Genomic DNA, 21,966 nt, shown 5'->3' with positions numbered 1-21,966 from the left:
TATCCGGAATATCCGGAGTGTCCGGACTCCCAAGTCCGGAGTATCTAGGCTTATACCCGGAGTTTTCCCCGAAGTGTTCCAAATCCGGAGTATCCGGGCTTATACCCGGAGTCTCCGGGTATACCTAAACAGCAGCCAACCTTACGTGCTCGTGGTGAACGGCGGCGCGTGCGGCGCACGGAGCAACGGAGAAAAGGCCGGGGAAAGGGGTGGGGAAGGTGGAGGAGCTCACCACGAATCCATTTGTGCGGTCGATTTGGGCGGAGGATGACCGTAGAAGCGGATCGACGCGAAGGGACGGAGCTCCGGCGGTTCTCCCATGGCGGCCGGCGATGGAGGGCCGATTCCGGCCGGGGAAGGCTCGAGTGAGGCTTGGGAAGGTGTGGGGGAGGTGGAGGACAAGGGAAGGAAGGTGCTCGTGGAAGGAATCGACGAACGGGGGCCGAAGGAGGGGGATCAAAGGAAGGGGGCGACGGCGGAGCGAGCGGACGAGCTCCGCTCGTCTCTGGTCGACGTGAGGAGGAGAAAGGAGGAAATGACAGCCGGGTCCCACAAGAAGGAAAAATATCTGGGTGTTACACCACGTCTATACCATATCCTACTGTGGTGGGTCTCAAGATACTTAACTATGTTAGGTGCAAACTCAAATATTTTCTTCATGTGCCACTGGAACATTCCATTAGTGTAGCTCCTAGCAGTTGGATACAAGTGATCAGTGAAGACATCACCAATATAGTGCTTCATAAAATTCTAGTACAGGTGTCTTATGCACTCCCTATATTCAGCATTTGGTAATACAACTCCTACTGCCTTCTCTAAACCTTTACTGGCATCCGTAGACATAACCAGGTTTGGAACATCTCCAACGGCTTTGTGCAGCTCTTCCATGAACCATTTCCAGTTGTTCTTATTCTCAGTGTCAAAAATTACATATGCAATGTGATATAGCCAATTGTGCCCGTCTACACCAGTTGCTGATGCCAACCGTGCCCATCTACACCAGTTGCAGATGACAGGTGGACAATGAGCTTGTACAAACTACAAAGAAAATGGAAAAAAATTATACACTGAATTCGTTCAAAGTGCAACAACGACACACATTCTCTTATACTCTTGCTGGAGTGTCCTGCAGTCCTCAACATGTTGACCGGTGCACGGCCTCTTCTTCATTGTGCTATTCACGGTTGCCTAAACGCTGGCGTGGCCCGCCGCCGCCATCGTTCTTTTCAGCCTGAGCATCTCCCTAAACGTGCTCTCGTCGTCGTGAGCAACCTCGAACTCGTTCCACCGCCTCCAGAACTCAGGGTGAGCGCCGGGATCACTGAAGCCTGCCGCGTACACGTACAGCGCCCGGGCTCATTTGACTTCCTCGAGCCCGGTCTCTAGGTCGGCGAACCTGACGGACATCATCCTCACGTCCTCGTCCAGCAGGCCGCCACCGCTAATCGTGTGCTGGTACACCTCCCTCATCCTGAGAGCACCGAACAGTGCGGCGGCCCGCGCAACGTAGACGTCGTAGACGGTGAGCTTGTCGCGGTTGGGGACGGCGTCCGTGGCGTCCTCGTAGACCCTCACATTGCATTGGGAGCTCATGAATAGGGAGAGAATAGTATTTGTGATGAACATGTGAAACAGCATGTTCAGCTTGATCAGGTAACAAGAAAGATTCAGCATGTTAAACTTGAGAACTTTCAATATCTGCTATCTATTAAGATGTAGCATAAAATGAAAATGAGAACAGCACATGTTTATAAAAATTCAAGAACAGGAAGCATGTTATTAATTAAGGTGTTCCTTACTTGCCTCCAGCTGACAGCCGTAGAGAATGATTGTCTTCGGTCAATTCTTGAGAATTAATTTGTTTGACTTCTCTACACAGAAGAATCTTGTTTCTCTTAAATTCAGCCAGCTATTATCTGTATAGTAGTGCCATGTCACATAAAACCATCATAAGTAAATATTCAAATAATAGGCTGGCTATTAGATTGGCTATATCGAAGAATCAAGTATCTCATGCTTGTATATGCACATCATCTACTATGAGATATATATATCTGTGGCCATTTCCACAAACATATATTGCTACTAGTACCTTGTTTTTTCTTTGAGGAAACTACTGGTACCTTGTTCGATAATCAAATTGTATCCTTGACATATTTCCACTGGCTGTATACAAACATGAGAAAATTAGATGTCCGATTCTGTTAAATTCTCTTCGAACTTTGTAAATTAACTACATATTTCTACTGGAAATCAGTTAGGGTAATGCATGGTGCAGTAGATTTCAAATAAATTTGGGGAAAAGGATTTTGAATTCAAGCATAAAGATGAATGGAAGTGAACTTGATCAGCCGCAACTTCAGGTTCACATGACATCCTGAACTTGCACTATAGCGGCGGCAAAGCATCCGCTAAAATTGAAACCTACCACAACACAATAGAGTAGTCAACGACGAAGAAGAGGGCATGAAGCACGGACACAAGATGTTCCTTTCCGGATGAGGCGAAATAGATCCACAGTGAACATCGGTAGACCAACGGGTGGCGGCCATGGACGACGTAGACCACCCATGGAATGGGGGCCACCACGACGAACCATGTTGAGGCCATACCGGCAATGGGCGGTACCCGAGCACCGGCACCAGTTACAAAACGTCTAGAGGTGCCCCCGGCGCCCTCGGGGCACCAGCAGCGGGGAGGCGCCGCCGAGCGGGCACCAGGGCCATGGCACCCAACCGCCGGTGAAGAGGGGAGCGCCGCACCGGCGCCACCGGCGAAGGGGAGGGTGGCCCTAGAGTGGCTAGGTGGAGGGACGCCGTGCCGACCCAGATCCGGCTAAGGGAGGCTCGGATCTGGCGAAGGAGCCTATGAATTTGGACCCCAGCGGCCGCCGGGGACCACAAACGGGCAGAGGAGACAACCTAGGTTTCGGGGCTAAGGGAGAGAGGGGGGAGGGGGGCTCGGCTTCTCTGTCATGATAAATTTACTTACTCTTAGATAATTAACATGATAGTTCACTTTTAGATAATTAAAAGGATAGTTCACTTTTAGATATTTAACAGGATAGTGACTTCCACAATATTAGTAAAAAAAGAATAGGAAATTACAAACCAAATTTCAACCAGAAGCAAATGCCAAATGGCAGAAACAATAAACTAGAAAATAGAAATTATGTTAATGCTCTAAAAATTAAAGCAAATACTGTCCATAAGTAGTAAGCAGAAGTTGGGAGTGCGTGCGTAGCATTTTACCTTGTCTTCCCAACTTCTATGTCGGAGCGCAACTTCAAAATCTCCTCCTTGAAACACGAAATCTGAATAGATGCCGGACAATGCCCATTATAATTGCTAACGAAAGATAGAACTGATGTTCGATACGGAATGAAATTGATCGGACAACACTGCAAAAGGATTGAACTGAAAACTCAGAAAAGGCTAACTCTAAAGAGTAAAATACATGTGCGGTCCATAAACTTATTCTGAGGTGTCATCTAAGTCCTCGAACTCTCAAAATGCATTTTCAGACCCTCAATCTTGTCCTAATGTATCACCCAGATCCCTAAACTCTCAAAATACATTTTCATGTTCATAAACTTATTCTAAGATGTCATTTAGGTCCTTAAACTCATAAAATACATTATCATATCTGCAAACTCATCACGTTCACCATTACAACTTTAAAAACTAGAAATATATGTTTTAAGAGTTTAGGGACCCGGATGTCACCCTGTGATAAGTTTAGGGATTTCAATATGCATAGTGAGAGTTTTGGGACCCTAATGACATGCAGAGACAAGTTTGAGGATCTGAAAATATATTTTCGAGTTGGAGGATCTAGATGACACTTTGAAATAAATTTAGGGACCACGGATGCATTTTACTCTTTAGGTTTTCTTTCTTTTTATATAATATACCTAGTTGACATGTTTTGCTTCATGGGTACGATAGTTGCCGTTGTTGGTAAGGTATTCGACCATCTCCCAGGAAGGATCCCCAGTTCTTTATGCAAAGATCCCCTTAAGTCACTTGTTGAACAATCCTTCAAAATAGAGTAGAGGAAGAAAAAATCGTATTGACCGGCATCATGATATATAAAAAAACATTCTCTACTACGGAGTCAAGTCAACCAAATAACCAACTAAAGTCCAGTAGAGTAGCAAGCTCGCGGTCAATTCAGATGCCGCCTAACCACGTATCAATCGTGCAATCATCGTTCCGTCTCCCGGAGCTGGCAGCAATGGCTTATTGCAAGGTCTGCTTCCTGTTTGTGAAATCTGGTCGCGGCTTGCGACCTCTCGCTCGGGGTCGTCCTTCGCTTTCAAAAGCAGAGGATTTCTAGCACGGCGTGCCCAGCTCTGGAACCCAGCCTCCGATGCGGCGCAGATTTCAGAGCACAACTCCGGTGGTGGTGAGTCAGTCGTAGCCCTGCCGTTACCGCAGCGGCGTAGACGTGCCACCGCGCGGCACCGCGTGCACACCAGGCCGCACGCCGCGGCGGGCCAATGCCAGCGCGCCCACGCCTCCACGGCAGGGCAGAGCAGAGCGGGCGGGCGAGCCCGGCCAGGCGATTTATGCCGCCCGATCCCGATCCCGATCCGTCCGTGCAGCGCCACCTCGGCCGTTAATCCTACCCCCCCCCCCCCCCCCCCCCCCCCCCCCCCCCTCCACCGCGCACCGCCGCTTCATAAATCATACGGCACCTCTCGCCGCCAGCCCGCCACCAACTCTGACCCCGCGCCCCTGCCTGCCTGCCTGCCTCCGATCACGACAAGGGCGGAGGCCGAGGAGGAAACTGAACGTACGATGGGCAACTGTCAGGCGGCGGAGGCGGCGACGGTGGTGCTGCAGCACCCGGGCGGCCGCGTCGAGCGCCTCTACTGGGCCACCAGCGCCGCCGAGGTCATGCGCGCCAACCCGGGCCACTACGTCGCGCTCGTCACGCACCGGCCGGGGGAGGAGGGCGGGGAGCGGCGCGGCGCGGCGCGGGTGACGCGGGTGAAGCTGCTCAAGCCCCGGGACACGCTGGCGCTCGGCCAGGCCTACCGCCTCATCACCGTCGCCGAGGTCACCAGGGCGCTGCAGGCCAAGAAGGAGGAGAAGACACGGAGGGCGGCGCAACAGCAGCAGCTCGTGCTGCCACAGCTCAAGCACGCCGGAGGGAGCCCCGGCGCCGGTGAGGACTCGCCGCAGCTGGTGGATAGCGGCCTTGATCAGGTGCCCTGCCCTGTTATCACCATCCATTGGTGCTCTGCTCTGTTTCCTTCTGCATCCAGTTCTGTTTTTTGCCATAATCGGATTAGCTCAGCATTAACACATCCATGGATTGATTTGGATACTATCCTTTATGCACCGAGGCATGTGTTCTTCAGAGTTCAGCCTGATAATTCTTGCATACCCAAAACATTCTCCAACAGAATTGTTTGTAATTCTAGTAATTGCGTCACAAGAGCACTAGAATCTTTTTTTTCTTTCCGACACGAAGTTATGTTTTCTTTGACTGATAAATGAGAGTAGGTAATAGCCTTTCGGAAAGATAAGTGCAGATAAATACCTATGGCTGTCTAGGTAACTTGGCTTAGGTAGCTTATTATTCCAGCTGATACTTCTATATTTAGCTGCCCACTCTCCTAATTCTAATTCTATACCTTTTATGTGCCACTAACACCTACCCAACCAACCGATTTGATTACACATGATATCAGCATAGAGAATTCGATGATCATGATACAAGGAATAAGTCCAATAATTTGCTCGAACCATGATATCATGGCTGAATATAAGTATTGGGCAAGTTATTCTGAACCTAAACTAGATAATACCATAATAACACCTTTTGTCACATCCTGCTCTCCTCACATCACATGGAAATGGTAGGGGATGGGATGCACCCAAAATTTTCAGCTGCATGCTAATCTAAAAAAAAAACACCCTACAAGTTTGACATTCTGCAATCCAATCAGTGGGTCAGCTGAGGTGATCGAAGAATATGCATGGAACATGGATGCATGATGCTAGCAGAAAGGCTAAGAAACCACTAGACACTAGTACATAGCTAATTTGCACTAATAGACAGGAAAAATGGATTTTTTTAGCGTACATGTTTTTTACTTCTGTCAGGCGTCAATTGATCCTTAAACTAGCTCTGCAAGAAAAATTGTCTTCTAGTAGTATGTATTACTCTAGTGCCGCCCATCTAATCTAACTGCAACTGTCGCAGCAGGGCAGGGACGGCCACCGGAGCAATCCGAGCTCAGCGGCGCACCCCGGCGCCAGGCATCGCCATTGGCGCCCGTCTCTGCACAGCATTGCCGAAGTCAGCAGCTGATGTGACAAAAATCCGTAGCCGGTGAGCACTTGCTGTTCGTCAGTCTTCAGCCTTCCTGCAATCTGCAGAGGAACCGTGCGATGCGACAACCGGTTGGTTCGTCAGACTCCGACCCTCGTCAGTACAAAGCGAACCAACACTTGTTGGGAAAAGGGGCTCCTAGTTAGCATCGAGCCCTTGTAAGATAAAAAAAGTAGTTGAAGATCTTGCTCAGGTCGTTTTAGCGAGTGTAAGATCGGTGTTGGGAGTTGGGACACACTCTGAAAATGTCGAAAGGGAAAAGGAAAAAAAAAGAACAGTAGTGCTGTACTGTTATATTCAGACATGGCGCAAAGTGGAGTACATCCCTTTGCAGGTGTGTAGCTTTCGATCGAGGATCTTGGTGGTTGCGCGTGGTGGCTGCGTTCATGGCGCCGGATTGGCAATGATAAGCCCGCCGGCGGCTGCCGGTGATGCGGCGGGAGCTGGAATCCACGCACACTTTATGCGTTGGAGGCGAGCCGCGCACGCAGATTCGGCGTTGGCGCGCATATTAGGGGTTGGCTAATGATAGGACGAGGGCTAAATAAAGGCCTCCGGATTAGATTAGATCAGGTGCCCACACACCTGAACCGGAGCACTTCTGCAATGAACGCAAGGTGGGTAGCACTTGAAATGATTGTCACAGTTGTTGGAAAAGGATTGCAGAGATCAGGGGGTGGTACAATAGCATCAGGCCATGTTTGTACAGCCTGCAAAGATATATCCTGCGGGACAGTAACACCAAGCCCTGAATTTTGACCTGCCTTGAGCTGCTGATGCAAGATTGCATGTAGCTAGCTAGTATACTGACGGCTGCAAGATACCATCTGTGACCAATATTCCTTTTTTTTTAAAGAGTGTAACTCTGCTTCTAATGAAAGCAATAAGGTTCAGAAGTACAAACTGGGAAGACTGACCAATATTCCTGACTTCAGAATTCAGATTGCACGATGTGCAGAAGACAGAAACGATCTCCAATGTTGTTGCTCCTTTTGATGTGCAGCGAGGCACACAAAGGCAGGCGAGCGGAGCGAGGGTTGCTGCTACTTAGTGCTAGTGCTAGTGCTCGCCGCATTGACCAAGGCAAAGCCGCTTTGGTAGGCGCCCGCTTTTCTGACGGCCGCAGGGGATACGTGCACTCAGCAGCCGGCACGTTAGCAGCGCACCGAGATCGAGCTGCTTCTCCTACCTTTCGGCACTGCTACTGCGTTTGGGCTCCTTTCTACAGACACCGCAGGCGGCCGGTCGAGCACGCAGCCAGGCCAGCAGCTAGTGCGCACGCAACGGCCTGCCGGCCGCCGGCCGCGCCCATCCACAAGACCACCACCGCGTCCTCCTGCCCCTGGCCGCGCGTGGCGTGACCTGCGGTGCCCCGCTAGTCCAGTGATGCAGCATGTGTGCTTCCTGAATCATCACTGAAATCCTCCCTGCATGGCATCGCCATGCATGATTGCAGCCTTTCTGACGAGTCCCAGCGACGAGGATCCTGCAGTAGTGATGATGCAGCGCGGCCTCGGCTCGTTTGCGAAAAATTTGCTGTAACACATTTCGGCTTTATTTGATAATTATTGTTCAACTATAGAGTAATTAGTCTTAAAAGATTTGTCTCGTTATTTACAACCAAAATGTATAATTAGTTATATTTTTTAACCATATTTAATACTCCATGTAAAATGTGATGTGCATCAGTGAAAAATTTTGAGAATTTTTCGCAGAACTTAACACAGCCGAGATGTGACTTTGGCCGAAAGGAACCGCTTGACAGCGCAGGAGCAGGAGCTCACCATCGAGAGCATTGGGAGTTGGGATGTTGGATTTCGTCTTTATCTCCCTCTTTTCCATCTGCGTTTTGTGATTGGAGTGGATGATATCGGGGTGGCAGCAGGCAGCGCTCGAAAAGGAGGTAAGTCGGCATGCAGGATGGCGATCGACGAAAAAGCCAGTGTGGGAAAGTAGTTTGCAGTGCGGTAAAATTGTTCTTCTGAATTGATCAAAAAAAATTGTTCTTCTGAAGATACGTGTGGGCTAACAACACTCGCACCTACATTTAGTGAGAGCGTAGTACAGCACAAGAGAATCATCCGCAGTGTGGATGTGGTATCTACGTACGCACAAGTATAGTTTTTGGATAGGGATTGGTGCGAGTAGGACGCATCTTCTTCACTCTTATTTCATTGGAAGGTTATTCTTTTTCCTCCGCAGCTTTATGTACACGCACACATGGACCTCTATGAATATCCACCCTAGTAACACACATAAGCACTCCCTACCTTTTATAAATGTATTGAAAAACTAGGCAAATCATCCTAGGAATACATATAAGCACCACCTACCTTTTAAACCGATATCTATTTTTAAAGCAAATAAGGTTTCTAATAACTAATTTTTTTAGTCGTTCCGTCTTGTATCATTGATACCGGTTCACGAATCGATCAAGTATATTTATATAAATTAACGTACAGACAACTATACGTATCTGATATTTTACCAACTTTATTCATAGCAACGCACAGACATAATTGTCTTAGTGTATTGAAAAACTTGGCAAATAGATATTAGGGAATGTTTAAGAGCAGTTCCAGCGTGCGTTTTCGGATAGTGCTAAGATGAGAGAGAATGAGGTGAGGATGGTGCAATAAGTTGGAGTAAAATATTCACCGGTGCTCTGCCAGCACCTAAAGCTTATTTGAGCACCGCAGCTAGAAAAGGTTAGCGTATGTCAGACCTTAACAGAGGATTGGCCCCACGCAGGGTTAAAAAAACCGGTCGGAACCGGTCCGGTTACCGCGGTTACCGGTCTTACCGGCCCGGACCGGTTCCGGTTCCGGCCGGTTAGAAACCGGCCCAAATTCAAATTTTAAATTTGAATTCCAAAAAATGGAAAAAATCTCAAAAAATTCCTAAAAATACTTCAAGGTGCAACGAATCTAATGGTGTCAAATTTTCTCAAAAATTCGTTCATTTAGTATAGTTTGCGGGGAGTTGAAGTTAAATCAAAAAAGAAAAAGAAAAAAATGGGCCGGCCCATTAAGGCCCACCAGGCAAACCGGTCAAACCGGCCGGTAAACCGGTAAAACCGGTCGGTAAACCGGTCAAACCGGCCGGTAAACCGGTTGCACGGGAGCTTTTGAATTTGGATTCGAATTCAAACCGGTCAAACCGACCGGTAAACCGGTAAAACCGGCCGGTAAACCGGTAAAACCGGCCGGTAAACCGGTCGGAACCAATTGCACGGGAGTTTTTGAATTTATTTGAATTTGGATTTGAATTCAACCGGTTTCCACCGATTACCGGTCCAACCGGTCCGGTAAACCGGAACCGGTGGCCGGCGGTTTGGGTTAACCGGTCGGGATAAAAAACCCTGGCCACACGTCCACGGGCTCTGGCAGAGAGTCGGTGGAAATATAATCCAAATTGTGGCACGGGCTTCGCAAAAAAAAAACAAATTGTGGCACGGGTGGAAATTTATTTTGTGTGGGGGCAGGGGGGCATTTTATCGTTCAAATATTTCATATAATTTTTATAAAACTAGGCATATAGCCTGCGCATTTGCGCGGCTGGTATTGAAAATTCAAAAATTTATATGTCGTTGTATCCTTACTTAAAGATTATACTATTTTTTACCACATACCACCATGTTCATTATCGTAAATTATGTTTTATTATTGGTTAAAACAATTCAAATATGATATACCTATAATAAAAATTTGATTTGTTAAATTTAGTAATATTATGCATATAATTATTCTTATATTCGTTTTATTTTGATTGATTATTGTTAGCTTTAGTTTTTATAAATAATATATGTTTGTAACTGATACATAGCTAAATAGTATTTTATATTTATTTTTTATAATGGCATTGGTGGGTGATTTTTAATTAGGCACAGGGGTATTTTATGCTAATTTTTATTATAATATAATAGCAGTGGTGGGTAATTTTTATTTTTCTATTTTTTCTGATTAATGTGTGAATTTCTAGGCCTTAAGAGCGAATATGGAGGTTCCGTTTGTTGGCCAAATAATAAGATAATAGATAGATGTGAAGCTGGCAGCCGCTTCGCAATGCACATCGAGCTGGTCGGCAAATAAATGGGGATAGTCGTGCCCCTTCTTCTTTACATAAAAGATTGATATATCTGGTAATATATACGGCCTCTTGCCATGAACTAATTAACAATCAAGCATTTCCCTGTTGTCTCTAGGAATTTCAGTCAACTGACTGCTACCTGGCATTGTTCATGATCTCCAAGCAAGGAATAGTTATAGTTTTTTACGAATACTAACAATCTACTAAAGCTTATTCCTTTTATTCAGATGAAACTTCCTTTGGTTGGAGAAGCTACTCAACAATTTAAAGTTCTATTTACACTGACCAGACAATGGAACCAACGTGCTACCACTAGGCATTTTTCATAGTCTCCAGTAATTATAACGTCTCAAGGACTACTCCCTCTAGTCACAAATTAGTAACGCCCACTCAACAACTAAAACTTGTCACAAATTACTGTGTGTGCATTGAATTTGAGATTTGGAAAATGATATGAGCAGCCTTTTCTTATAAAGTAGTTTGTATCTACTTAATTAGAGACTCCATAATACACTAATCATCATGACTTGCGTAAAAAATAGATAAATCTTAGAGTATGATAAAATATGAATCAATTTGATAGACTATAATAATTATTGACAATGAAGCCATTGGATATGTCCTATTATCTAACAAAAATGCCCACCCCTGACATATAATCCAAATTATGAGATAACTAGTCTATCAACCCGTGCTCCCGCACGTGCTAATTATAATTAATATAAGAATGAGGTTCATGCCCTTTTCATCTATTAAATGTTCTAACACATACTCTAAAATATATATTTATCATTATCTAGTTACAATTGATTTCATTTTACATCACATATTCAATATATATTTAGTTGAACTATTTGTTTGTGAATTGGTATTCTTATTTCTTCCATTATACATGAATATATGGTGACATATATCGTGGGTAGTATTTTTATATAAATAATATATTAATAATGATAGAAATAGTAATTTATAATTTTATATTGGTGCACTTTAATATATTATTATAATTATATAGTTTAGATTCAAATTTAGGAATAATTTAATTTGTAATAATAATGACATAATTGAATAATTTATATGGAAATTTAGGGTATTTATATTATTTTTTATAATGGCATAGGTGTGTAATTTACACAAAGATTAGAGGGCTCTTTTAGATTTTTTTTATAATGGCAGAGGTGGTGGGAAATTTAGATATATATTTGGGGTTACTTTATTCTATTTTCATAATGGCAGAGGTGGGTAATTTATTAGAAAGATAACAGATTCGATGGCTATTATAATTCAAGTCGTTGGATTGATGGCCGGATGTTTCTGATTTTTGTGAGAATTTATAGGATTTCTCTATTTTTCTAGAGTGTCCACCTAGGATCCTAGGTGGCTTCATGTGGGGACTCCAAAGGAGCTTCCAATTAGTAATAGTAAGATAGCCATAAGGTACAGTACATCTAATTTACCCACCTATGTCATTACAAAAAACAACATGAAGTAACCTATAAATCTTTATATATATTACCCACATGTACCATTATGAACAATAATGCAACGTAGCACCCTAAATTTTGGCTATAACTTACCCACCTTTACTCTTACTTGTAAAAAGAATCTAAAGTAAGCCCTAAATCTTCATACAAATTACCTATCTTACATTACAAAAACATTTGAACTCCCATATATATATATATATATATATATATATATATATATATGCGTGTTTCTAAATTAACCCCTTATGTATTTCCTAATATAGAAAAGATTATAAGTCAAGGTACACATGCATGGTGTGTGCCACCATGCAGACCATGTATACATGTACGCAATAAGTAATCAGTATACCAATTTCCATGTTAAATACATACAACTTATAAATTTCTCTATATGGCGTATAAAAAACCTATCAAGTACCTATATGGCGTATTGTGTTAGAAAATGAACCAATGGGACATGGGAGAGGGCAAAGATATGCAATTTTGATTAAATGAAGTTTAAATTTATATAAACAGACTTCCAATACTTACATCTCTTAAATTGCTAGGCCAGTCAGAAGCACGTGAAGCTGAACCACTTATTATAATTATGATTTATTTTATATTTAATTTAAACAAAAAAAAATAAGTAGTCAAAGTTGTGTTTTGGGACCCCAGGGATCATTGTACAAAATATTAACGGGTTTAAAGCACATTGTTTGGTCCAAACTTCGCCTCTGGCTGAAAAAGCTACTAAACATTTAGAGTTTTGTTATACTTTTTTTTAGCAACGAGTTTTGTTATACATTGATCAATACGTGGAGCAAATGTATGAATATACCAGATATTTTCAGACACTGAAATCAAAATAAAAGGCAAATCATGCCACCGCCAGTGTGCCACAATGGTGCAGGTATAACCAACACAAACATGTCATATTGTTATGATCTTATAGATTGCAAAATCCTAGTCTACTCAAGTAGTGCAGCAAAAGAGGGCTAATCAGGTTTACCTAAATAAACACCTCAACTAGCTGCTCTGCAAGAGACAAACAGGAAGGATATGTTGTTGCTCATTTGCTCTGCATGCTAGTGGCACCTAACACTACTAGAAAACACGCCAAAGGTCTACCCCAAAAGTAATAGTATAAAGATGAACCGGTACCTATACTAGCATAGATACCGGTTCATCTTCGTACCGGTACTTTTGGGGTGGATGGAACCTATGGATGAGCCTTAGGGACCGGTTGGTAATTTTTACATTAGTACCGGGTGGTACCATTACCACCACCCGGTGCCTATGGATGAGCCTTAGGTACCGGTTGGTGTTACCAACCGGTACCTTAGCCTCGTCCATGGGTTACCTCAAAAGAAAAATATATATCTTCCCATCAGATGTGATGTGTAGGCGAGATGGTAAGAAAGGTACATGCGAGGCAAGAGATCTTGAGTTCGAATCCCGGCCAATGCCAAAAGAAGACCACCCAGAATAATTTCCAGTCTAAAACTGTCAAGCTGAGTGCAGCCCTTACTTCACTTTTGCATCACTTTCCGAAAAGTAATTCACTAGTTGTTATTGCTCTAATGGTCCCCCTGAATTCATCATGCAGCAGGTTTCGTTCTGTAGCCCCCACATTTATGTCCAAATATAAATGTTCCTTTATTTTGGTGAATAAACTACAAAAAATCTATTTTATTTTAGCTACTCAGGACTTGAAGCACAACAGCAACGGAGAGAGGAAAAAAGAGGAACAGACTCATCTAGTAACAGATAATGCCGGGGGATTAACACTAAGGGCAGCAAAGAACTGGATTGTGTTGTCACTCCTCTCGGAAGCAGCCATTAATCTTGCGTCTTTTGCTTGGTGAAGCCGAGCTTACTGATGAAGGCATTGACCTCAGCAGATCCGATGCAAGTATCTTCCTCCTTGTCGTCTTGATCACTGGTACGAGTTGCTGCAGTAGCTGGTAGCAACTACTAATCCCTTCCTGTAAAAAAGATATTTTCTCATCAACTACTGAAACAAGGTTTACAAATATCTTCAGTTGATCATGCATGTCATGAGTTGGTCTGTTAGTTAATTACCCACCTCAGTCAGGCCCGGGCACCATGAAGCTGCTGTCTCCGGGCTGATGCTCACGCACGACATGCCTGGTATTTCAGTTACTGCGCTCAACACGGCGGCGGCTGCCATTGATGCAGGGCAGTTGTTCAGGAACTCGGCTTCTGCTCCATGAAAAGAAATTATAGGATTAGCTTTGCAGCTATTCATGTCACTTTTGTTTATCTATTACTAATTAGATGACACAGTGACACTGTGTTTGGATTGTTCAGGCTATAATTGGTGTTCGGTTTGTCCATTGAATAATGGATCCCAAATTCCCAATGATCTCCTTCCTATGTAGGACAGGGCTCGCAATTAATCCTGATGAACATGGTACTGATTACTGACGCTCTGAATATACTGACCCCATTTTCTCATCAAAGAGAGGAAAAGAACATAAAGACAACGACACTGCATAGGCATAGAGTTCTTCAGATATTCAAACATCAGCTAGCTGTGTGCCTTTCAAGTATTATTGCATTTCAGATTACAAAGGCAAGTTTACTTATCCATTTTTCTTTATTTGCAAAAAGAAAAAGAAAAGAAAAGAAAAATGAGCTTAGTAGTACCATGGATTGCATTGATAGTAATTTGGCATGCTCTCAAGACCAGACTTCTTGTGCATCTTCCTGACGAATCTGCCTTGCAAGCAAAAAGATTGATGAACGCAAAAGGTGTAAGAGACCGGAGCCTCCAATCCAGCTCGGCGAGGACGAAGAGCTCCATCCTTTGAACCGTCCCCGGTTCGAAAATGTAGCCGGTGCTCTCAATCTGCTGACACTGATGGGCAAAACACCCAAATGTGTAAGAGAAGTGGCATGAGACAAACGCATGGATGTGACATAGAAAGGATGAGACCAAAGGGTTGGGGAAAAAATGATTCAGGTTTTACCTGAAGCTCCAGGAGGGGAGGTACTGAGGTTTCCTCCATCTTGGCAGCCAGAGACAAGCAGGCCACAGATAGCAACTGAAACGCCCATCCATAATCCTGGAAGGATTTGAGAGGATTCTCATGGTCATGAGGTGAGTTTGCTAGCAGACGATTTGGTGAAAAAAATGAGGGAGTCAGTAAAAACTGGTCCTACACTGAGCAGTGCCCCGGCCTGATGATCATATATGTACTCCCTCAGTCCCTTATTATTTGTTATTTTGGGTGTGCGTGCCACAAGTTTAATTTAATTTGTAGAAAATACGTGCAATATTTGTATCTCCAAATAAATTTATTAAAAAATTAGATTAAAATATCTATCCAATGGTATAAATTATGTATCATAAATATTAATATTTTTTATATTAAATTAATCAAAATTATTTCTCGGGAAGCAAGAACGATAGTTATTTAGTTACGGAGGGAGTATAGCTCATCACGATCTAGCGCTTGTGAACAGAACAGCATCACAGTCACATGCATGCATGCCGCGTCTGACGGGAGTCTGCTAATGAGTAATGACAAACAAAAAATGGCCCTAAATTCAGGCCTGATCAGGGGAGGTGTAAACGCAAATTTTTTTTGCGTGGGAATCTTCCTAATTTGAAGTACTAAATGAAGTCTATTTACAAAACTTTTTATACAGATGGGTTGTAAATCGCGAGACGAATCTAATGATGTTAATTAATCCATGATTAATCAATAATTAGCGGATGGTTACTATAGCATCACTGTTGCAAATCATGGATTAAGTAGGCTCATTAGATGCGTCTCGCGATTTACAGTCCAACCATGCAAAAAGTTTTGTAAATAGACTTCATTTAATACTTCAAATTAACAAGATTCATTTTCACTTTAATGGGTTTACGGCTTTTTTATGTTTACGGGGTGGGATCTAAACACACCCTCAGCCTAGAGCTGTCTGCAAGAGTTGCATCTTTGCCTGAAACATTCATCAGGCTTTTGTGTGTACTGTCCTATGCTGGATATGCTCCTAGATACCATCAATCAGTTGTCATCAATCCAATAGCCCATTTCTTAGGCCACCCTGGCCCACATGTCGTGGCGCATTGCCATATGTGCAATTATTTTGTGGTCAATTAATTCCAAAGTGCCTGCTTAATTAGTTACCTTGAGAGGGTGGGTCCCACTTACCGGCAGGCTCCGGGAGGACAGGAACCGGTCCATGTAGCTCACGGCGAGGTAGGCCGTCGCCGGCTGGAAGCCGTGGTACGACCGGGCCTGGAAGACGAGCACGTCAGGCATACGAGAGCGCGCGGGGGAGAAGAAAAGTTTTGAGGCAACGCATTGCATGCCGAAGCCAACCAAGTGACCAACGGAGGTAGTGACGCCACACCTTGAGGATCCAGGACACGGACTCCGCCCAGCCGGTCGGCCGGTCGACGTCGCTCCTCGGCCTGCCGGGGCATCCCGCCGCCGGCGAGCACGCCGCATCCCAGGTGACGGACACGTCCGGGAAGTCGTCCTCCTCGGGCACCAGCTGCAGCTCACGGAAGCCGCCGCCGTCGGCCCAGCAGCAGGCCTGTCGCCCCGAGTCGCCGTCGCGCTGCTCCAGCTCCAGCAGCTCGCCCGCGTCCTCGCCGCACAGGAGGAGCGCGTCGTCGTCGCCGCAGCACGGCATGGCCGCCGCCGGCTCGCGCATCATGTCGACACCCTCATCGCCTCCTCGCAACGCTGCAGGCGCCCATCATCCCTGCCCCGATACCGGCGGCTGGGAGGCGCTGTCGTAGTAGTATAATGTGGTGTACTTCGATTCCTCAAGCTGGTATGAAGTGGTGGGCGGGGGCGGCTGTGCGTGATGAGAATGGTGATGGGCTGTATACTAATAGTGATAGTGTGTGCATTTGATGTCCTTATTTTGATTGGTTTTGAGCCTTGGACCACGTACCTTCTTTCTTTCTCTTGTCTCGACTTTACTATACTGTGCGCTACAAGCACCAATACTGTATGTGGGACAAGCTTGTATTCAATTCTTTATCCACCCGGCCAGTATGTGTCCTGATTTGGTGGCTTTGAATGGATCATGCTTTAAGTTTGTGATAGAAGGTTCAAACGTGGTTGGATAATCAGAACTAGAAGTGGTAAGGGATCTTAATTTATCCTAGATAATCTAAAAAGCTGTGCTGAAAAGGGATTGGCTTCTTAACTTATACAACTTTAAGCTAAAAATATATAAGAGCAATGCTGCATTTGTGAAGAGACCATTAAGCTACCACCCCTAATTAGATCAGTGATGAGACGTGGTGAGCTCAATCTATGTTCTGAAGGTAATGCCAAATTTAAGTAACAAATAAAAATTCTGTTTCGGTCAGGTTGCAATCCTCTGCAGGCAATATAGAACTTTCACTCACTGGTGATAATTATACACTAGTACAGGTAACGGCAAGCGTCGTTCCCCTGTCGAGCCGTACCCCGAGCCTGAGCCACTCGTACGTATTGCTAGGATGAATTGAATGATAAGGCCGTATAATAATCCGTAGAGTGGCGCTGACGATTAAACCGGCAGATACACAGGGGGCCACGATGAATGCTGGAGTAGTAGATCGTAGGAGTAGACCTGTTGCTGCGTGCCAGTGAGTAGTGTATCACGTACACATTGCCTGACCCGACACCTTAACTTCTGAACTGGCTGCATGCACGTCTGGGTCCTGCCTGCTCGCTTGACCCGTCCAGTCAATCCTGCCACTGCGTCCAAGCCTTTTGATCTCTAGGCTTTGCTAGGCAGGGCCTGTGGCCTGTAGGCTGTATCCAAGTGCATTTCTAGTTATCTCACTTGGATGCAGCATAGGTTTTGAACGACACCCAATGACTGGGCAACCGGCCGGCTACTCCCAACACGTACGGTTCGCCGATTACCTACATTGCTGCAGATAGAGGAACTCGTGTCACTGATGTATGGATCGGCCGGGTTGCCCTACACATGTTAGTGGCAACAATTGCACCTACACTCGAAAAGAAAATTTTGCACCTCGTACACAAGTGTATCGATGTACCCGATGTTGCCCTTCCGGCGCACTCAGCTCTAATCACGACAAGATTTCTTCCTTCCATGCATGGTTGTGCCTTGTGCGGGGATTTCCTGTCCATAGCATTGTTGTCCTGATCGATGAGCAGCAAGCCCTGCATGCAACTGCGACAATTGACCGTCCAGCGTCCATCACCTATCACTACCTGCGACGACTGCTAACGTACACTGTACACGTTACACATGGCTCTTCTTCCCCTACGTGCAGCCTGCCTATGTGGCTACAGGCCAGGCTACGTACCGTACCGTACGTGTGCGTGGTCGACTGCTCAAACCAGCAAGGGATCATCACCAACCGCCCGGACGAGCACCACTCGTTGCTCGACGGTGGTGTGCACAGCGCGTGCAGCCTGTGCGCGGGCTGCATGCATGCCAGATGCTCTAGTTCGGTTACAGCTGCCACACACGACACGAGCCTTGAAGGCTGGCGTGTGTGGGTCGGTCTGCACTCTGCAGGCTGCCTTGGCAACGGCACGACGCGAGTTCCAGATAGACCAGCAGGCAGCAGCAGCAGCGTCCAGCGTGGGCAGGGTGCAAGCAATGGCAGCCAGTGAGGTGCGGCCGGGCCCCGGGGCCGCCAGCCTCATTGACGGCGCGCGGCAGGGGCTCAGGGGGTAGAGGGCCGTGGATGAGGAGAGGAGAGGACCGAGCCGCCGGGGAACGCGCCGGAGCCGGCGCTGCCGCCCACAACACGCCCGCGGCGGGTGGCAGGGCGTGCCGCCCCATCCGCCGAGCGCCTGGCCAGCGGTGGACGTCGCGTGGTCCGGGGGGCAGATCATGGTCGATAGCTGGGGCGCCCCAGGCCAGTCCCTGCCTCCCTGGCTGGCTGGCTCCCCTCCCCTGCCGCAGCAGGTGCCGGGCTGCTGGTCCTGGTCCTGTCGAAATTGAAGTCCGCGTCGCGACTGATCGACTTGTGACCCGAGCAAGAGCAGGCAGGGACGACTCGGGGGAGAACGGTCGGGCAAGAGCAGGAGGCTGCGGCGTGCCAGCGCGCTGCACGATGGCGGTGCAGTAAATAAATTTAGCGCTTGTTTAGATGCCTTCAAAATTTTACAAAATTTTCCATCACATCGAATTTTTGAACGCATGTATGAAGTATTAAATGTAGCTAAATAAAATAACTAATTACACAGTATTTTACAGCCAAAACTTTATGCATCTAAACAAGGGCTTAACGAAAACAACATTTGTGGTGAGGTTGGCACGATCGGACTCCTTCACGAGACATTATGATCGTTTGGTTGTGGCTGGTAGCTGGTATTAATTTGTTATGAGATAAAAGTATTGCTAGCTGGCTGGTGCTAATTTGGTGTGAGAAAAAAGCACTGCTGACTGATTGGCTAACAAGCCAAGCGAACTAAAAAATGTACTAGGCATTTATGCCCGTGCGTTGCTACGGACAGAGTTGGTATAAGTATCGGATACGTATAGTTATCCGTTCGTTAGTATGTATGAATCTATGTAATCAAATCGTAGACGGATGGCTGGTCCAATTCGTATACGGGATGAACTAAGACCCATCTGTCAATAATATAAGATGGACCAAACCAAAAATTCAGACGGAAACCTTACTCATTTTAAAAATAGATACAAATATATTCACTCTGTTTGTTTGGCTTATTAGCCAACCAGTCAGCAGTTTTTTTCTCTCATCTAAATTTTGCTCACGTTGGATCGAAGTCTCCGATACGGAATCAAAGTCGTCTTATATTTCTTTTGTAAATGGCAAGCCACCTACATGGAAGCTCAGACTTGGGCATACGTGTTTCTTCTTGTGAAGGGAGTATAATTTTTTTTATGATTACACAGTACAACTAAGACACTCATGGCATGTAAATTTATCCTTATGAATGCATAAACACGAACCCTATCTCTATAAGCATCTTCAAAAATTTCACGTTTAATTTTAGAAAATTTATTCCCACAAAAAGTCGAACCTAGGATCGGGATAGATGCTACAAGACACTTTTTTTTTTGTTAGAGGTGCTAGTACTTACAGTATTTACTTAACGTGCCATAAAACGCAAAGAGGCCCAGTTCATCCCACACGCTTCTTCCTATCACCTAGGCCCATCTCACTTTCTCCCGAGTCTCCCACAGGGTCCACAGCCCAAGTTCCAAACCCACTTCCCACTACCGCGAGTTGCGGCCCAACTCTTCGCTCCCATCGCCTCGCCTCGCCACGCCGCCGAGGCCGAAGCCCTAGCGCGCCGCTCAGCTCCAGTCCGCCCCGTCCCCCACCACCCCCAAGCCCTCCGCCGCACGCGTGGCGGCGGGTCGAACCCGTCGTCCGGGAGCCCTTCCACCCCTCGCGGCGGTTCCCCGTCTCGCCCCCTTCCTGTTAGCCCGATGACGAGGACCAACGGCGCGAGCGGCCAGCAGCAGCAGGCGTCGGCGGCGGGGAAGCTCCCCCGGAAGCGGTTCTACCGCGCCCGGGCGCACAGCAACCCGCTCAGCGACTCGCACTTCCCAGTCCCGGTGTCGCCCGACGAGGTCGACCTCTCGCAGCACTACCCGCGCTACTTCCCGGCCGACAACGGCGGCGGCGAGGTGGCGCCGCCGCCGCCGCCGAGGATCCGCTTCGCGGACGTGGGGTGCGGGTTCGGCGGGTTGCTCGTCGGCCTCTCGCCCCTCTTCCCGGACACGCTCATGATCGGGATGGAGCTGAGGGACAAGGTAATTCACTCGTGCGAATTTGTTTTATGTTTCCCTTGATTTGTCTGGATGCATTATTGATCGTTTCAAACTTAATGGAACTACTCGTGGTATGACGATAAACAATGCATTCGGCACTATGCCACGATCTGCAAATAATACTGTAAAAATTTCATATACAGCTCGAAGAGGTGTAGTGGAAGCTCAGGATTACAATGAAACATATGTTGTGTTTATATGCCATTAATTTGCAGTAATACATGCCAATGGAGTTTCTGCTACACAAACTTTCTGTCCTATGAAAAGAATATTTTGCTTCAGCTTCACAGAGGATGTGTAGTTGAATTTATTCCTCCATATCAGAATTGGATTTCTAGCTAGCAAATGACGTAAAAGGTCTTCTGTATCAGACAATTCTTTTAATCAAATGGCCTAATTAACTCATTGAGCGATATCTGAATTCATTATTTCGCTTGTCATTTATCCTGGTACAGGTAACAGAGTATGTCAAGGAGAGGATATTAGCTTTAAGAGCATCAAACCCAGGACAATATGACAACATATCTGTTGTGCGCACAAACTCAATGAAATACATCCCTAACTACTTCAGGAAGGCTCAGCTCACCAAGATGTTCTTCCTGTTCCCTGATCCCCACTTCAAGGAGAAGAACCATCGAAGGAGGGTTATTAGCATGCAGTTGCTGGATGAGTATGCTTATGTGATGGAAGTAGGAGGAATCATATATACCATAACTGACGTTGAGGAACTTGGAGAATGGATGCGGTCGTGTCTGGAGAAACACCCATTGTTTGAAGCTGTTCCGGATGAAGAGATAAAAGCTGATCCAGTTGTCAAGTTACTATCTACTGCCACAGAAGAAAGCCAGAAGGTTGCTAGAAATGGAGGGCAAACTTTCCATGCCATCTTCAGGCGGATCTCCTTACAAGAAGAATGAGCATTTGGGATAACCTCGTAGTGCACTTCCCTAGATCGTGTTACATGTATTTGTCATTTTACATTTTGTAGCAGAAATTTTGCTGTTGAAGGTGTTTACTGAGTAGTGATTTCCCAGTTTCGGCAGATCCGAATGTCTACCTCAGCATTGTGAGCTTTTTATCAGGAAAGTTGGGATGAGTTCAAACTCAGATTCTGTCATAAACCTAAGTTGCAGGCTTGTACAGTCGATAGCTATGTGCAAGCGTTTTCCTAATCACATAGATACCAGGCTTGTGTATGAAACCAGAGGATTGTTATAAGTTGCCACACTCATCAACAAAATTGCTTGCATTAATATAAGATAATTGTTTACTAGCACAAGAATTTCTACTACAG

The 21,966-nt window shown here is 45.7% G+C and overlaps 3 protein-coding genes across 7 annotated transcripts; 2 read left to right on the top strand and 1 right to left on the bottom strand.

The window, feature by feature from the left end:
- Positions 1-4,680: 4,680 nt before the first annotated feature.
- Positions 4,681-6,692, top strand: LOC120668527. Of its 2 annotated transcripts, none has more exons than XM_039948267.1 (2): positions 4,681-5,213; positions 6,220-6,692. In XM_039948267.1, exons 1-2 carry the CDS (start codon positions 4,803-4,805, stop codon positions 6,322-6,324), a joined length of 516 nt encoding a protein of 171 aa, XP_039804201.1. In that variant the 5' UTR covers positions 4,681-4,802; the 3' UTR covers positions 6,325-6,692. The 2 variants fall into 2 exon arrangements, with proteins under 2 accessions (XP_039804201.1, XP_039804200.1); XM_039948266.1 differs by having other exon boundaries at positions 6,217-6,692.
- A 6,755-nt stretch (positions 6,693-13,447) lies between these two features.
- Positions 13,448-16,750, bottom strand: LOC120671589 (cyclin-D1-1-like). Of its 4 annotated transcripts, none has more exons than XM_039951959.1 (6): positions 16,290-16,750; positions 16,064-16,174; positions 14,897-14,992; positions 14,574-14,784; positions 13,990-14,126; positions 13,448-13,888 (listed from the first exon to the last, which is right to left on the bottom strand). In XM_039951959.1, the coding sequence occupies exons 1-6, from the start codon at positions 16,596-16,598 to the stop codon at positions 13,721-13,723; spliced, it is 1,032 nt and encodes a 343-aa protein (XP_039807893.1). In that variant the 5' UTR covers positions 16,599-16,750; the 3' UTR covers positions 13,448-13,720. The 4 variants fall into 4 exon arrangements, with proteins under 4 accessions (XP_039807893.1, XP_039807894.1, XP_039807895.1 ...); XM_039951960.1 differs by having other exon boundaries at positions 14,574-14,775; XM_039951961.1 differs by having other exon boundaries at positions 16,088-16,174.
- A 3,388-nt stretch (positions 16,751-20,138) lies between these two features.
- Positions 20,139-21,930, top strand: LOC120670122 (tRNA (guanine-N(7)-)-methyltransferase-like). Its single transcript, XM_039950128.1, has 2 exons — positions 20,139-20,654; positions 21,128-21,930. The coding sequence occupies exons 1-2, from the start codon at positions 20,328-20,330 to the stop codon at positions 21,587-21,589; spliced, it is 789 nt and encodes a 262-aa protein (XP_039806062.1). The 5' UTR covers positions 20,139-20,327; the 3' UTR covers positions 21,590-21,930.
- The last annotated feature ends 36 nt before the right edge of the window (positions 21,931-21,966 follow it).

Source organism: Panicum virgatum, chromosome 4N (assembly GCF_016808335.1).
Source record: "Panicum virgatum strain AP13 chromosome 4N, P.virgatum_v5, whole genome shotgun sequence".
In the NCBI taxonomy this organism is placed as follows: domain Eukaryota; kingdom Viridiplantae; phylum Streptophyta; class Magnoliopsida; order Poales; family Poaceae; genus Panicum; species Panicum virgatum.
Note: the sequence above shows the minus strand (reverse complement) of the source record. Positions and strands in the feature narration are given on the sequence as shown.